Here is an 18,511-nt window from a genome sequence, read left to right on the forward strand (position 1 = left end):
AACATGGAGAATATTTGACACAACTCATAATTTTTATTAATCAAAAAATAACTCAAAACTTGATTAATTCTCCGTAACCTCAACATAAATTTTTTAAGGTTATATAGAGACTCGATTACAATTAGAGACGGACACAAACTTCTATTTATCTATTAAATAAAATTCCGTCTCTATCTATTATATAAAATAGATAAGTATCTATAATTGCAATAATTAAGTAACGAGGTCGATCCATTAGCTCGAATCGGCCCCACCTTCCCGACCCATAACTCTTAACTCTGGGTTAGGGAATTACCTCCAGCAATCAACCCCTAATCTCTAAACTGGAATAGACGGACCTCTAACTTCAAACATGTCTCTTTTGTTCTGTTTGATTTGACACACGATCTTGACCTTCTCAGCTTTCACAACCATGTTGGTCCTCATCCTCTTGGTCTTGACTTCTTTGAACTTCTTTTTATTCATGAATGTGTTCTTTCGGCTCTCCCGAACTCAACCTCCTTTGTGACCCTGTCCCCGACCATTCCTTCGGTCGTATGAACTACCATATCCACTCATTTGGCTGAGATTCTTGTCATCTAATAGAGCAAACATCAATATTCCTTCATCTTTTGTTCCCAAATCGTTAACCTTTTCTTCTCGTTCAAAACGCCTTCATCATAAGTTTACCCTCTTCAACATACAAGAAAAAGTAGTTATACTTCATCTTAACATCACACCCGTTCTCCGTTGCTTGACGGAGACTTATTATATTATCTTCAAATTTGGTATAAAATAAACATTGGATAAAATCCGATCATCTCCGGATGTCAATTGTAATTAAATCATTCTTTTATTGCAAAACATGGAACAAGAACCACCAGCGGCAAACATGAATGCCTCTCGATAGTTTGAACTAGAAACCGACGACAAGAACCCATATGAACTTGGTCGATCGTCAAGAACTCGTATAACTCGGGCTCAGGAATTACCTTCAACAAATACTCAAAATTATATTATCAATACTAGTGACTGCTCTTCTTTATAAAAAAAAATATAATTTTGTTATATTATTAATGTAAATTTTGTAGTCGTATACGTTATTCATACTTGTGAAATATAAAAAGGTTGTATAACATATACCCAAAGGCACATGTTAAGTTGTATTAAATAACCTTCAAATATTTTATATTGAGAAGTGTATTAAGCAGAAGCAAAATGCATATGATATGAAGATAAAGTTTGATTTCTTCATTAACCTTGAAATGTAAATTTACTTTTATGAAAAAAATGATGCTAGTTAATTGACATTATATTATACAAAGGGCTTTTGACTTGACTTAGCGGTATTATTGTGTTGAATAAAATTTGTCTATCTGAGAGCTGAGAGTTCAAGTTCTGTCTTGTAAAAAAAAGTGAAATAATTTAGTAGAGCTAGAATTGTTCTTAAAAAAAAGTTAAGTAACATTATATATATAGAGAGAGAGAGAGAGACCAATTACTACACATTTAAATGAGTCTACAATCATATCCCGTGGTTGTAAAAAACGTGTAACATAGAAGAGTTAAAGAGCGTACGAGTTGTCGTGTAAAAAAAATTCCTCTCGAATATAATACTCATTTATTTGTTCCAATAACCTCAACCAAACGCTAACTTATTCCATTATAATGGGGGTATCACAATTGGCTTTATAAACTTAATACAATTAGTTAGCTACCTATAGAAACCACACATATATTTGATTAATTTCTTGTGGGTGAGAAACAACAGTGACAAATGAAAATGGTGGAGGAAGTGAATCAAGAAACACAACACTCAATAACTAGAAAGAAAGGTGGCTTAATCACAATGCCTTTCATTATAGGTATGTAACGCGCAAACTTGAATGACAATATATAGTTTCATCTATACAACCAGATTCACACTTTCAAATTATATTAGTTTCTTGAATCTTGAGTTTAAGTGGTTGATATGATGTGAATTTCTTGAATCTTGGAAAAATAATGCAGCAAATGAGGCATTTGAGAGGGTGGCAAGCTATGGTTTGGTGCCAAATATGATAGTGTATTTGATGAGTGATTACAATGTTGGTGTAGCTAAAGGCACAAACATAATCTTCCTGTGGTCTGCAGCTTCTAACTTTGCACCTATTTTAGGGGCATTTCTCTCTGATTCATATTTAGGCCCCTTCTTCACCATTGGCTTGGGTTCACTCTTTTCTCTTCTGGTAACATTTTTGGTCATGAAATGAATATTTATATTATTCAAAAGTATATGAATCTTTTGAAAACATTTCTATCTTTGGCTCTACTATAATAGGGGAATGTGTTTAATATAATTTGAATACATTATTTAATCTTATTTACAATTCTTAATAATATGTGCTAAAATCAACTTACAATCTGTAAATAAAGAATAAAAGTACAAAATAGATAAATAAACTTAGATGTCATATAAAAGCATTAGCACTGATTAGAGTACAAGTGGCTTAAGAGTATGGTTTTACTTTTAATATTATAATTAATTAATTATAATAGTTTATATGTGATAAACACAAATCTATATCTATTTTTTTTGTTTTGAACAAAAAGATTATATTAAAAGAAGATGATTAGAAAAAGTTAACCAGTTTACAGAGACAAAGTTTCTTATCAGTTTAATATCTAAGTTTATGTTTTATATATGCAAGAGTTAATTATATAAAAATACTCTTTTTCTTGCTTGAGATCTGATAGTATTTTTGATATTTAAGTTTGTAAGTTTGGATGTTCATGTTAAGTGGTTTTTATTTTATAACACGTCTATGTTGTAACACAAACGTATGTAAAAATAAAAATGAAATGACCAAACTACCCTTCTGGCATAAAACTTCGACTATCACCTCCTCTGTGGTCACAGTCGACGAGCAAGGAAAAACACATGTGATTGGTCACAATATAACGCAATCACGTATTATTGTGTTGTTGTGTAAGGGTGGAAGGGACACGCCTAGCTCAACCCACACCGCTAGCTAATAATATTGTGTCAACTTATTTAAACCCAATATTAAAACAAGAAATTTATTTTAATATGTTTACAGGGTATGTCCCTGCTATGGTTAACAACAATGATTCCACAACTGAAGCCACCCCCTTGCAACCACTTAACCGAAACCTGCGAACCACCCACAAATCATCAATTTGGTTTCTTGATCATTGCCTTTATGTTCATCTCTTTGGGTGGTGGGGGTGTTAAACCATGTTCATTAGCATTTGGTGCTAAACAAATTGACAATACAAAAAATCCCAACAATAAGAGGGCTTTAGAAAGCTTCTTTGGCTGGTATTACGTCGCGGCCATGATGGCCGTCCTTGTTGCATATACGGCCATTGTTTATATTCAAGATCATGCGGGATGGAAGGTCGGTTTTGGAGTTCCTCCGATTCTCATGTTGTTTTCGGTCATTTTGTTCTTTCTAGCTTCTTCTCTTTATGTTAAAATCAAAGTTGAAAAGAGCATATTCACAAGCTTTGTGCAAGTTATTGTTGTTGCTTATAAGAACCGTAAAGTGGCGGATGGACCGTCGAATCATTGGCATCATCATTAGAAAGATAAAGATTCAGATAGTGTGCCTACCAAGAAACTCAGGTAGGAATTTCACATATTTCAGTTAGGGGTGTAAACAAGGGAGAATGTTGCTTAGGGCCGGGGTCCCCCCCCCCCCCCCCCCACACAGTTTTTTTACGTAGTCGTGTAAAGTTATTTGTTTTCGTCTGAATTTTTTTATACATAGTGTAAATTTAGCCGTTTTCGGCCGAAATTTTTTATACGTAGTGTAAAATTTAGCCGTTTTCGGTCGAAAATTTTTATATGTAGTGTAAAATTTAGCCGTTTTCGGCCGAAATTTTTTATACGTGGTGTAAATTTAGCGTTTTCGGCTGAATTTTTTTATACTTAGTGTAAAATTTAGCCGTTTTTTCGGACGAAATTTTTTACGTAGTGTAAACTTTAGTCCTTTTAGGCCGAAATTTTTTATATGTAGTATAAAATTAGCCATTTTCGGCCGAAAATTTGAGTCCGGCCCCCTTTGTTTTTGAACTTTTGTATACATTCTGAGTCCCCCCCTTCAGTGCCTTAGTCCAAGCTTCGCCACTGGGTGTAAATGAGCCAAACCGAACCCGTGCTCCTTAAGGCTCGAGTCTGGCTCGTTAAGAGCTATATCTCTAAAGCTCGAGCTCAGCTTGGGCTCTGCTCGCTTATTATATATTTATTTAATTGTTTTATTTGGATATTTTTATATAATTATTTACATAAATAATTATAACTATCATAATTTATATATAATATATATTACTTAATAATTCTTATCCTAATTTATACATAGTAATTATAGTTTTTAGCGAGCTGATCTCGGCTCCATGCAACAATTCATTTAAGCTTGGCTTGATTCGAGTTTTAACGAGCAACTTGGCTCGTTTACACTTTTGAGTCTATGGGTCTGTGCACTGAAAGATTCTGGATCCGAAAGACGTACATCAGACGGAGTTGCCTCAAATCCTTGGCGTCTATGCACAATCGAACAAGTGGAGGAAGTAAAATCACTAATCCGAGTTCTACCATTGTGGGCATCCGGACTCATGATGTCCATAAACATAAGCCAATCAACATTTCCAGTACTCCAAGCTAAAACCATGAACCGACATCTAGGATCATCAAACTTCCAGATTCCCGCAGCATCTTACTCTTTCTTCGCCTTTATTATGCTAGCAATATGGGTTTTTGTATACGATCGCATTATAATCCCGTCAGCATCTAAAATTTTAAGAAAACCATTTCGTCTTGATGTTAAACTAAGAATAGGCGTTGGCGTTGCAATATCTACGCTAGCCATGGTGACTTCTGCCATTGTTGAACATGTTCGAAGAAAAAAAGCAATTGAACAAGGGTTTAGAAACAATCCACACGCAGTGATCAACATGTCGGCAATGTGGCTTGTTCCACAAAACTGCTTACATGGATTAGCGGAGGCTTTAAGTATAATTGGGCAAAACGAGTTTTATTACGCTGAACTCCCCAAAAGCATGTCGAGCATTGCAGCTTCGCTTCTCTTGCTCGGGTTGGCTTTGGCTAACTTGTTGGCTAGTGTTATATTAAACACGGTTGAGAAATTAACTAGAGGAAGTGAGAAAGAAGGATGGATTGCTTCGAATATTAACCAGGGACACTATGATCGCTACTATTGGCTTCTTGCGGTAATTAGTTTCGTCAACTTTTTATATTTTGGTGTTTGTTGTTGGGTATATGGTCCTTGCGCGACGGAAAAGGTGAAAGATGAGTGTATACAAGAATCGAATGAAGATATATGAAGCGAAGTTCCTTTTTAATTTTCTTGCATGCGTGTACATGTGTGATTATATTATTTTCGTAGACTAAGATGTACTCGTATAAGTAAATGTCAAAAAAAAAAACAAGCTATATTATATGGTTCTATTCGAGACGAACGAAATCTCCAAATAAAATACAGATCAAGAAGAGAACTTTAGGCAACTTTCTGGTCCTTTCATTAACAAGAAATAAGGTTTAAATAAAAAGAAAATTCAAACTGCAAAACCCATGTAAACTAAGCATGGGAAAAGTTACAAACAGAAACAAACATGCAGAAATTTTTGGGACCCACTTAATAATAACTATTCAGTTCTTCTTGGTTCAAGATGCGTAGCGGGCAGGCTTCTTGATCACTCTTTTGGGTCGGGTCTGGGATGGGTTGGCAGGCTGTTGAGATGACGATGGGCCTGCCTCATCCGCACGGGTCACAATAGTAATGTCGCGTGCAGGTTTCTTGATTACACGCTTAGGTCGAGTCTGGATGGATGGATTGGCTGGCTGCTTGGACGACGACGGGCCTGCCTCACCTGCATAGGCCATAGTGGTAGCTGTCAGCTGAGAAATCCTTTCAACTGTGCAATAACTATGTTCCAGCCTTGTCGCAGATGACGATTGCATCAAGGATTCATTCCCTTGGATACTGAAATGGCTAGCCAGGACCATTAGAGCGTCCATTTCAGAATCTTCACCGTCGTTTGTAACTTCAATTCCATTTTGATGTATTATAGAACCACCTAAAATAGCAGCAGCAGCAGCAGCATTGTCATTTACATTTGCAGAATACGCCATGCGATGGCGTGCAGAGAGCTCACAATTAGGATCCCCGTATACTTCCGTCAAAGAGCGAAACTTCACAGTTTCTAGTGGCTGTTGGTTTCCTTGGGGTTCGCTGTTACCAACAGCTACATTACGCTCGGTTTCAGCATGTCCAATAACTCTTTTTCCGCGTCTCTTATCACGACCGTTGATATTGCTTGAACTCATTTCCTACATTAAAAAGAAACCCAATAGATTCAATTATATCTTCATCATCATCATCATCGTACTCAATATATCCCACCAATAGCAATGCTATGGTAGGGTCTGAGGAGGGTAAGATGTAGACAGCCTTACCTCTATCCCATAGGGATAGAGAGGCTGCTTCCGGTGAGACCCCCGGCTCGATAGTAGTTTTGAATCAAGCCTTGGACATAAGACACATAACACTCAATCATCGGGACACCGGCTGATTGGTGCATGTGCCCTTGTCTTTCGGCTATCAACGCCACCACATGATGCCTGATTAACCTTCCGCCACTTTTAACGTTATTTTCACATGATTAGTAAAATAACGTCAAAATTAGTGCAATTTTACTTTTGCCCACCCAAGGGTTCACACATATATACATTATATGTGCGCACCGCAAGCAGGGCATAGATTCAATTATATCTTAAAACATAAAATTGACTTAAAATTCTTTAAGAAATAAGCAAAAGTCATACCAGTTATTCGGTTAGATCCTCTGATCTTCCACTAAACAATTTCAATTTTAGATGCTGTAGAAAAAAACCAGAACTAATTAGAAATTATATCTGAATGAAATAACAATCCACACCGACAAGCTGATCGATCCGTCACACAACAGCTGCTAAAAACCTGCACAAATGTTGAACAATGTTACAGACAAAACACGATATCAGTCTTAGATGATAATCAACTTATAAAAACATTACAAGTTACATATGGTAACACCGTTACGTCATTTATACGCAGATCTTTCAAACTGTGTAAGATTAATTTATGGAATCTTAGAAAACTCAGATCGATTCCAAAACAAGCATACGAGCAACTAGAAACGCATCTTAGCGCGGATGTAACTAGTAATTGCAAAATTGCTGACATAATTAAGGATGATACAAACAATCAAGAACGCATGGCACAAACAAAACAAGCAAAAATGTGCCTACCCGAGAAGTTGATTCTACGCCGTTTGAAAATACACTACAAGATCGATCGGAGATGGATTGATCAATGATAGATGTATATAATGTGCCTACCGGCCTGAGAAGTTTATTGTGCGTCGTTGATTCTAGGCTTAGATCTATCGATCTCGGCGATGATCAATGGCAGATATATAAAGTGAGTGCACCATGCGAGAGGTTTATTGTGCGCCGTTGATTCCAGGTTAATATCTATAGATACCTAAGATGATCGACGGTCGACAAATATTCTTGAACTCCCCGTAAAAGACGGCATTAATTAATCTTAAGAGGCACTAAAACATTAAAATGGCAATTACTCTTACTCTACTTTACACCAATAATATACTCTCTCGCCCAAGTTCAAACCTGGGACCACTCGTGAAAAGGCAAGTACCGCTACCAAGTGGGCTAGCCACACACTGTCATCACGTTTCATCTGATGTGGACAATATACCTATATGACAAATGGTGACCAAAAATTATTACAGTAATAAAACAAATTATATACATTTCTACACACCAGCTGCATCATTTAAAAAAAACTTTTAACTCACCCTACATAGAAATGCAACCTTACATAACAAATTTAGTTGAAAAACAAGCTCTATTCTTGTATCTACTAAGTTTAAAGACTTACCAAAACCAAGTTTAGATCATAAGAAAGAAACAATAAACTAACCGCAATCAATACAACTTAGATCTTTTGCTTCATGGGTCGAACACATATATAACCGTAAATGAAATAAATAATCTAGTGGGTTAGAAACTTAGAATATACGGTCTTATAACAAACACGAGTAGATGCTGCAATAAAAAAACACTTTTGCATAAATCCGACTGTTGAATCCAACTAGAGTGCTAACAGCAAAAGCTTTAACAAATAACTTACATATATAACATGAACATAGATTAACAAAATATCCATGTTGCAGTTGCTAGAAAAGCATAGCTCAAGTATATTTTAATTATCGACAAGAAGAAATGATGCGATGCAGTGAATCTTGATGCATAGTATACAAATGAAAAAAATGATAGAGCATTTGAAAGCATTGCTCAAGAAGAAATGCCCATCAAAGATCTTGATCTCTTGATGAAAGCATTGCTCAAAAGGTATGAAATTTCATGGGTGATATTAATGGGAAAGTGTATTAATATTGTAGTGAGAGAAACTGTTTGGTTGTGTTTGGATTAGACTTTAGAGAGAGTGATAATGAATGTGGAATGTATCATGATAGTAGGATCGTAATTAGTCAAACCTAACAAGCAATTCAAGCTGTTCTTGTAATTTGAGATGCGCAATCTCTCAAATTACAGTTCTATCCAATCAGTTTACACAACAAATTAAAAGTTTATTATGAGCAACTTGATCAAAGCTTGTAAGTTAAGCGCAGATGCCTATACTAACTGACACTCAAGTAAAGTACACCAGGTTAATTAACCTGTAATCTGTCAAATACTTAGCAAATATTCTGGTATTCTCCAAAACACCAAATCTTGCATACCTTTCATACAAAAAAAATTTGTTGAGCATTTGCTTAAATTTGACTTCCCGGTCTCTCTTAAGCTGATGCCACCAAAACTTCCATTCAATATGATGATAGCACTCAACTAGATTATTCACGAAATCACTCCCAAAGAACGACGACGACGGCAACCATACCCACTAGAAATCGCACCTAAAGCAAAGCTATTGATAGGGTCTGGGAGAGTGGGATGTAGGCAAACCATGCCTCCATCCCAAGGGATAAAGAAGTTGCTTCCAGTGACACCCTCAGCTCTAGAAAATACTCGCATTAAAAAAACATAAATATATAGTGCGAGCGTGCTAGTGACAGTTTCTAAACTGCATAACTAGAAAGCTACCACTAGCAGAGTATGTGAAATGGAAAAAGAGTACCATATAGAAAATCATAAAACAACCAATATACAATGTTACTGGAAGACACTAATAAGCAAAGTCTACCTAAAGCGTAACCTTCCCTAAAGATCATTAATCTTAATTCTATGTCTCCACGAACTCCTATCCTAGACGTAACTCTAGCGAATCCTATCTAATTCACTCGTCCAATGATCTTTTAAATTAAACAAATAACTAGAAAATACAACACTAGATAACGTAGGTTGGTGTAAAATATAGCTTCAAATACAAAGAAAAAAATTACCTCGAATCCATTGAGACATGTATTGATGGACAATCATATAAATGAAGGTTCGATTCAACCCACGATTAGCTATGTAACTTATAACTCTTTTACCCTTTTCTCAGCAGCATAACTCTGTACCGTTATATCTCCTTTTGGACTTCCAAAATATATAGTTCGAGCGTATATCTCAGCCGCATGTCCTTCAATAACTAATTTTGCAATAAATTTTGGTGTGGAATTCGTAGTGCTATGCTCAAGTAGACGTTGGTTGTACCTTTGGCCATCCATATCTGTGGAAATGTATGCATTTTTTGACGTACATATATGTAAAACAATGTAGGCGTCGAATTAGCATACGTAATGTAATCTTCTATTGCTTGTCCGTAAAAATAATAGACATTAGTTAAGGAAATATACTTATATGTTGTAACATATTTACATGTGTTTGATCATAGTTACCACAAAATGAATGTATTACCTTAGGTGGAAGTTTCTTCATGATATGCCAATATACAGGTGATGAATTGATTTGCCCAACGACACTATCAACAACATGCTTCATAGTCGTGTTTTGATCGGTTAAAACTACTAACCTGAGTTACTCAACGTAGCTTTAAGAAAAGGCAGCAAAACCAATCTATATGAGTTATCGGATTTGACAAACAAATATATGAATATGTATAAATTCGACAAACATATAAGAAAATAAAGTCATATAAATAGAGCTGACAAATATAAGAAAATAAAATCATATAAATACAGCTGAAGACGCTTGGGGCCTGACCTATTACAAGTTCCATAGCTCTCGGACTAGTTACTTCGATCTCTTGGGCAAAAAAAACCGAGTTTGACTAACCAAGTGTTGAGTCTGGCTTTGGAAAAGATTGTTTAACAAAACCTTTCACCCACACATCCGCAAATTGTTGCTCCAGCGACTCGAGATCGGGCCGATGCTTGTAAAAGCCGAGGTTTATCGAGCTCGAGCCTCAAATAAAGCTCGTTAATTAGATATCAAGCCCGAGATGATTGAGATTTGTATGGAAAGCTGGTTAAGGCTTGTCGAGCCTTATGTGTTTTTGAGTTTTACCTCTTTTGGACTTCTATGTATTAATTTAACACTATACAACCAAGCTCAAGCCAAGTTTTGGCTCATTGAAGTTTTTTCTATCAATATAAAAAAAATTAAACAATTATATAGATTAATTAACAATGATAAACGAGACAAGCCCAAGCTAGAAAACACGACTCACAAGCCGACCTCGAGTTTTAGAAACAAAAATAAAAAGCTTGAAACGAACCGAGCTCGAGCTCGAGCTCTCATAAGTCGAAACGAACCAAGCTCGGCTCGTTTACACCCCTACACATAAAACCCTTAAAACTGATTTTAAAATCAATTGGTAGTTTAAGGTTCATGAGTTTCTATATTGTGGCATTTTATCAAACATTTTGTGTGCAAAGACCAAAACTAAAACATTATGAATAGTTTACATCATAAGACTATATATTTATTTAAACAAAATAAGACAGACGACATTACAACAAACAATCGTTGCATGCTGTGAAAACGATGGTGAATTGATCGATTTAGAGACGCAAACTGATATGTCAATAATATTTATTTGGAATTTTGGATGGAGGTTGTTTTACCAGTAATTTGGGGGAAATTTTTATTTAAACCTAAACAAATCAAAATATTTTGTTAACTTTATATATAAAAAATAATAACATTTTTAATTTGATAAGTATCATATTAATATCCTTAAGAAATAAGAATTATTAATAAATAATAAATATTTTCTGGTTAATAAAACGGTGATGGTTGTGAGGGGCTTCATACGTGTCTTAATAGATCATACCAGGCCTTGATAGCTCTTAATAGCTTTATTATGGTGGAGGGCGTCATTTACTCCCCATCTGAGTAGGGGAGCACTATGTGGAAACCACCCCGAACTAAACTAGTAGTTGGCCGGGTACTCTAGGTCGAGTTCTACTACTCGGGTGGCACCACAGTATTGGTTGGTTGAGTGACCAGTATGCGGATTCTGTTACATCCCTTTTCCACAAAAACATTCCCACACATGTATGTTTCGATTCCAAATGATTCTCAATAATTCAGATTATACAGGATTAACTGTCTCATAATATATCCAACTTGATACATAGTATAATTGTGTGTATCACAATTAGTTATTTAACGTACTAGTGAAAATAGACCGCTCTATATTTTTATGTATCAACCACTAGGGCAACAACGCTTACAGTATTTGGTTACAAAAGATATTAGTAGAGCTCTCCAAAAATCAGTACCACAATACGTTAATATCATTCAAAAACAAAATCAATTCTCGCACGTTGAATAGTATAATTTGCTCCCTTAGGAATTGGCCTCTCCTTTAAGCAGCACTGATCGAGGTACTCAAAACCTGAATCTGGAAACACGAAAAACTGGTCAAAATCAGATAAAAACTATCACGTTCAAGTGATTATTATTAACCTTGATTGGCAAATTAAATACCTTATTTACAAGAATGTTTACTTGTTCTCGGTACATCTCCTTCAAGTCCATAATATCAGCCCGAAGCTCTTCAAGCTACAAAATTGCATAACTTATGAATGGGTTTATCTCAAACGGGTCAAATCAAAATAATATGATTATATTGTTTTTAGGAAAATTGGATTTTAATAATCCCTATTAAATGGTATTGGCCGATAATAATCCCTATTCGTTTTATCGCCACTGGCGGTCCCAAATTCAAAAAAGTTGGCCCCCAATGGTCCCCCGTTAAAAATGACTTAACGGCGTTATAGTTTTTTCTGAATTTCAAACCAATGTTTTAGGGCTTTTGATCGTTAGGAGGATACGAGTCGATTGGTGTAAACTTAATTTGAAATAGTGCTTCAAAATGACGAAACAATGCATCAATTCGGGTGTTTGAACTTACAATTAACCAAAATTGAGTCGTTTTGATCATTGTTTCGAGCTAAGTTTTACACCAATCAACTCGTATCCTCCTAACGATCAAAAGCCCTAAAACATTGGTTTGAAATTCAGAAAAAACTATAACGTCGTTAAGTCATTTTTAACGGGGGGACCATTGGAGGCCAACTTTTTTGAATTTGGAACCGCCAGTGGCGATAAAACGAATAGGGATTATTATCGGCCAATACCATTTAATAGGGATTATTAAAATCCAATTTTCCTTGTTTTTATCATCATAGTTAACGCATTATTTATATTGTTTTACCTCCTCATCGCGTTCACCCATCAACTCAAGTGCAGCAGAGTGCCTGCGTCTTAATGCTTCCATTTCTGCCTTCATGCTTGGCAGCTGAGACACTTCTGACCTTAATTTTTCACACTGCACAATATAATAAGTCCACAGTGAAGATTAAAATGAGTAAGAATGCAAAAGTAAGATAATAATAACATCAAGAAATGTACCTCTGCAGTCATTTTAACTAACTCTTCAGCAAGAGAGTCCCGAATAGACTCCATGGACGCCTAAAATCAAAAAATGAATATTATTAAACATGTTTTTTAATTTAAGTATATGTAATTAAGTTGACAGAAGATGTGAAATTACCAATCTAGACATGTAAGATGCAAGTTCACCCTCCTTTTGTCTAAGGGCAGCTTCAAAGGCATTTGGTGTTTTGCTTTTTAAATAATATGAAGTGTCTCCAAGATTTCTTCTTTCTGAGAGAGTATCAGATGAGTCCAAAGATGCTTGCAGATAAAAACTTTCCTCCATACTACTCAAACTGCTAGCACTAGAAAGTTTGCGGGTCAAACCTGCACATCAAAAGTCAACAATAAGTAAAGCATTCAAAATGTAAAGAATAAGAATTAAAACCATTTACCATTATCACTTGTGGATTTTGTTCTGGATATCTTATTTTGCTCAAGAACAGACTTTTCAAGTTCCAAACGTGCGGTTTTTTCACGTTCTATATCCTGAAATCATTATCATCATAATTATATCATTTTTATAACTTTTAGAACATGCATAGTATTTTAAATTAAATTTGATGGTACCTGCTGCAGAAGTTCACGGTGTGTTAATGCTTCATGTAGCTCTTGCTTATGTTTCTGTTTGAGTTGACTTATTTCTTGTTGAAGTTGACTCACGTGACCTTCATTTGTATCAGCCTCCTCTTTTAGTGCCAGGTAATCCTGCCTGCTTTCTGCTGCTCTTTGTCTTTCTTTTTCAAGGGACCTTGTTAGTTGTGTTTGCTCGGCTCTTAAACATGATATCTACAACAAATTATCAAGTTATCATTGTAAAAATCCAACCTACACTTGCCAAATTCCAATTTCAGTTAAACTTAATCATCTAATAACCACTAAAGAGTAACTACCTGAGCTTCTAGAACGTTTATGCGAGATAATGTTTGGGATAAGCGCTCGTTAACTGAACGTTCTCTTTCCTCTGCTCCTGCAGCTTTGGCCTCTGCTTCCTGTGAATTTTAAATATTATTGCTATTACTATTAATTTCAACAGCATAAGTATGATGATGATGATGATGATGATGATGATGATGATGATTATTGTGTAGGAGTAAGACCTGAAGCCGTGAGTTTAGTGACCTCTCCACGGCATTCCAAGCCTCTGCATTTCTAGCACTTGTTTCCTAAATTTAGAAAAATGTATAATTAAACGTGTATAGAAGGTGACACTGTGTGTAAACTAAAAATAAAATGAAAACAAAAACCTGAATAGCCTCAATCTGCCTCAGAAGAGGCCTAGTAGACTCTGGAACCTGTGTAACCAACTCTTCACATCGACGCTCACTTGCCTAGTGACCAGCATTACATAGTGGTAATTAATTATTTAATTAATTAATTAATTAATAACAAAACAAATGAAAACTAATAAAAGAACAGACTTGGTATCTTTTTTGAAGGTCCTCGATGTCTCTCCTTAGCATATCTTCTCTGAAAACCACCTGCAACAACAAAATATAACAAATTAAAGCAAAAGACAATAAATTTAACATATAAAGATTTTGGTATTTGAAATGCAAACCTGCTGCTCTTTTCTGCTGAGAGTTTGCCTTAATTCTTCTAGAGTTTGAACTAACATAGCTTCACGTTCTTCAGATTCCTTTATGCGGCTTTCTAGTTCAACTCTGGCTTCATCATTTGCACGTGATTCTGCTAATGCTTCAGCTTCTTTGGCTGCACTTAAAGCACTTGTATAGTACTCTTTTTGAGTTGCCAGCTCAGCATGGCTTTTCTCTATTGTTTCTTGGAGTAACTTCTCAGTAGCAGCCTTGTCCCTCTTTATACTCTCTACCTTGCTCTCTTCAACCTAATAACAAGTTACTCAAATAATATAATATAATTGTAGAAATTACAGTATACACAAATATAAATTGATTAGAAAACATAATTACCTCTAGCTTTGTTAACAGTCCTTTCTTCTCTTCTTCAAACTCTCTGATCTAGAATTCACCCAAGGAAAAAAAATAGTCATGCCGGGCTGCAGGTTTTGGCTTTTAAAGATAAGTTAATTAAACTTTATACCTGTGCACGTAGTTTCCTAATGGTTGATTCTTGTGCAGCTTGTTTCTTTGAAAGCTCTTCACCTAAATGAACAAAAAAGAACAAGATAATAATTATATATCTAGAATTTACAAAAAAAAATGCATATACCAAAATACAATATTGCTTACCTTCTGCCATAACTTGAGTGATGATTTCATCTTTTTCCTTGAGAAGGGCAGCTGCGTCACTTTTTTTATTTTGCTCTCTGCGTAGTGTGTCTCTTTCCCTAGTGAGGGCATACACCTGAATTTTAGAGCTTTTAGTTCATATTTAGAAACAGATGATACGCTTACACAAAATATAACACTTAAAAGAAGTGAGTTGTGGATGAATTTACATTTGAAAGAATGAACATGTCATTGGGGTGAGAGGAGGGGCACTTTTAATCAAGTAATAACTTTTAAACTCTTTCGCAGCATATACAATATTTTTATATTACAAAACAGATACATAATTGCTATAAGTGCGCATCAATTCGATATATAAAATGCAAATGAATATACGTTGCCAGTGATGATGAGTACATAAATATTTAGAGATAAGAGAAATAGAGAAATGAAATAACAGTTAAAATCTTTTTCTGAAATAAAAAAAATATAGCATTAATGGACCAAAATACACATATTAATGCATTTTTAACAAAAAGTGTGCTTGTGAGTGGCATTAGTTACCACTCACGCCAACAGTATGTCAAAAATGCATTGGCGTACGAGTAGTTTGGTCCAAAATGCTACATAAAAATATATATTAACTATTATTTTATTCTCTTCTCTATAAATATTTATGTATCTATCATCTCCGGCAACATATTTTCTTTTGATTTTAGATATCTAACTGATTCATAGTTTTAGCCATTATATGTATCCGTTTAGCATATAAAACTATCTAAAAATATTGTATATGCTGACAAGGAGTTTCAAAGTTATTAACTGATTGAAAATTGGTCGCCCATAACTCGTTTATTCTTTCAAGTGTAACTTTACCCATAAGTCACTTCTTTCAAGTGTTATACTTTGTATAAGAAGTGTGTTCTTAATAAAATGTTTCTTTGAAGTTGAAAATTGAAACATTATTTAGAATATAAAAAAAGTTTACCTTTCTCTCAAGAGTTGAGACCCTTTGATGATACTCTTCTCTTAGAGACTCGACTTCAGCTTCATTCGATTTTCTCTGTTTAGTATATATATAGTGAACCAATTAATAAAGCAATAATATACAACACCACACATGCATTTATATACAGGTAATTCGTCAAAAACTGCTCAGGCAAAACAATTATAATTTGTACCTACCCTTTGTTCCTCAAGCAAAGACTTCAGCTGTTCATTCTCATTCATAAGATTTGCAATTTCATCAGCTTTTGTCTGGAAACATGTTTCAGCCCATTAAAACCTTTATAACCAACAAAACAAGTATTAACTAATTGTTCATGTTTATGTACCTGAGCTTGTTTAGCAGCACCTAAAAGTGCAGTCTCCATCATCTTCATCTCCCTCTTCACCTTCTCCAACTCAGCAATTGCATCTGAATTTTCAGACAAATTTCTTCCAGAACTCGACAGTTCTTTAACGTCAGTTTCCTGTTCACTAGCATTTGTAATTGAAACCACTTCAGGAACCATCTCAGAAGATTCATCTGAAACTTGTATAGCTGGTTCACTGACTTCACTTGCCACATCAGCTGCCACATCAACCCTCTCAGTTTCAGAAGCTTCCTGCATAGTCTCTTCTGCTTCTTGACTCTTTGGTTCATTTTCAGTTTTCTGCAAATCAAGAGACAGGTCCACCTTGTTTGACTCAGGGACGGTACCAGTCACTTGATCTTCAGAACTTGTGGACTCATGTTCTGTTGGCTCTAACTGGTCAGGACGTTCTGCACTCGGTTCTTCAGATATTCCAATATTTGGATTTTGTTCATCATTCGTTTTTAGGGCAATGCCAGTGATTTCATGTGCCAGCTCATCAACAATATTTGTATCAGCACTGCTCTCTGCTTCTTCTGTAACTGTAATATTTCTTTCCTGATGCTCTTCAGGATTCAAAGTCTTAACATCTGATTCATCATGTTCACTGGTAGTCGTAGCATCAACATCAGTTTTGTGTTCTGGAGATTTTAATGGATGACTTAAAGATTCAGGCTTCTCTGACGACTCAGAATTTTCATCTTCTTCCTCATCTTTCTTACCAATAAAAGACATTAAATCTGTAGACCATAACCCTGAAGTCCCCGAAGCTGGGCATAAACAAGAGATTGATAACTGATAAGTAACTGGTATTCAACCGTTCAAAGAAAACATATATCACAGCGTCCATTGTTATAAGACAAATTAGATTTTATTAATCCAAATTATGAGTCATTGGCCCATAATAACTCATACTGACAATTTGACCAATGACACTCGTGAAGCATAATTATCATAAATTTACACAGGCTTTCGATTAGATTTTGCTCACAATGATGAATATGAGCAAAACGATAAAATGTACATTCCTCATGAGCTAAATCGTGTGTAAACCTATGACGATTATGCGAGTGGGATTGTCATTGGCAATGAACTTATGAACATGAAAATCATATGGATTATCATAAACAAATAGATCATAATTAGATTATTAAAATCAATTTGCCTACTTATAGCGAACCAACGAATGCAATTTCGACCTGTTTGTATGAATACAACATATAACAGAAACCGATTTCACTCAAATGAAGAATTTACCTTCGGAAGTGTAAGAAGCACCATCAGGATTCTCTTCCAACCCAAGCGCATTATCGAAATTCTTTTCGATAGTCTTAACACCCGCGCTGATCTTGTTCACAGCATCGGATAAATCCGGAAAGTTCCCTAACGAAACCTTCCCGCTAAACCAATCCATCTTTTAACCTATTACTTAATTATCCCCAATTATCAAACCCTACATTGATTAAAAAAACAAATAAACATTAGGCACTGATCTAGGTTTATTTTATAATTACTAATTCAATACGTACTTGTACTTATGAGTTCGAACTGATTTGAGTTGATTTGATTGATGACGTGGCAGCTGATTCCAGTGTAGGATAATGATAATAATAAGTGTGGAGATCAGATCAAGTGAACGACTAGTGTTGAGCAGAAATCAAGTGTGCGAAAGAGACGAATAATAATATTGATGGCCCAGGGATCTCGGGTTCTACCGCCGGAGTGTGACGGTGCAGTTACAATATTTCGAGTTGCGATTTTGAGTTTTTAACGGAACCGATCTGATATGTGTATCCGAACTGCCTATGTATGTTTTCTTTTGTTTATGTTGCGGTGGGGTTTTACATAAATGTATCCTTAGAAATCTAAAAGTTTTGTGGCCAAAGTTATAAGTCTTAAACTTTCTTGCCAAAATTGAAGATCCAAAAGATAAAGGCGTAAAACTTAGGGGATTAAACTATAAAAGAAAAAAAACAAACTTTGATGGGCTAAAACGTGAATAATGAAACTTTGGTGGCAAAACAAAGAACCAAACTATAATAGGCTAGAAA

The 18,511-nt window shown here is 35.3% G+C and overlaps 1 protein-coding gene and 1 pseudogene across 2 annotated transcripts; one reads left to right on the plus strand and one right to left on the minus strand.

The window, feature by feature from the left end:
* The first annotated feature begins 1,685 nt into the window (after window positions 1-1,685).
* On the plus strand, window positions 1,686-5,647 carry LOC143529218 (protein NRT1/ PTR FAMILY 1.2-like; annotated as a pseudogene). The gene is made up of 5 exons (XR_013134619.1): window positions 1,686-1,844; window positions 1,990-2,207; window positions 3,060-3,607; window positions 3,806-3,831; window positions 4,472-5,647. The product of XR_013134619.1 is annotated as a protein NRT1/ PTR FAMILY 1.2-like (transcript).
* Window positions 5,648-11,656: 6,009 nt separating this feature from the next.
* Window positions 11,657-17,932, minus strand: LOC143529284 (golgin candidate 5-like). Its single transcript, XM_077025110.1, has 19 exons — window positions 17,718-17,932; window positions 16,440-17,230; window positions 16,291-16,362; window positions 16,094-16,168; window positions 15,127-15,241; window positions 14,978-15,039; window positions 14,848-14,895; window positions 14,478-14,762; window positions 14,338-14,397; window positions 14,164-14,247; window positions 14,017-14,082; window positions 13,810-13,908; window positions 13,487-13,705; window positions 13,312-13,405; window positions 13,035-13,243; window positions 12,893-12,952; window positions 12,696-12,809; window positions 11,966-12,040; window positions 11,657-11,879 (listed from the first exon to the last, which is right to left on the minus strand). Exons 1-19 carry the CDS (start codon window positions 17,872-17,874, stop codon window positions 11,844-11,846), a joined length of 2,721 nt encoding a protein of 906 aa, XP_076881225.1. The 5' UTR covers window positions 17,875-17,932; the 3' UTR covers window positions 11,657-11,843.
* Window positions 17,933-18,511: the final 579 nt, after the last annotated feature.

The sequence above is a fragment of the Bidens hawaiensis genome, unplaced genomic scaffold, assembly GCF_021521415.1.
Source record: "Bidens hawaiensis isolate Kalapana, Puna unplaced genomic scaffold, B.hawaiensis_p1.1 tig00008515_1, whole genome shotgun sequence".
In the NCBI taxonomy this organism is placed as follows: Eukaryota; Viridiplantae; Streptophyta; class Magnoliopsida; order Asterales; family Asteraceae; genus Bidens; species Bidens hawaiensis.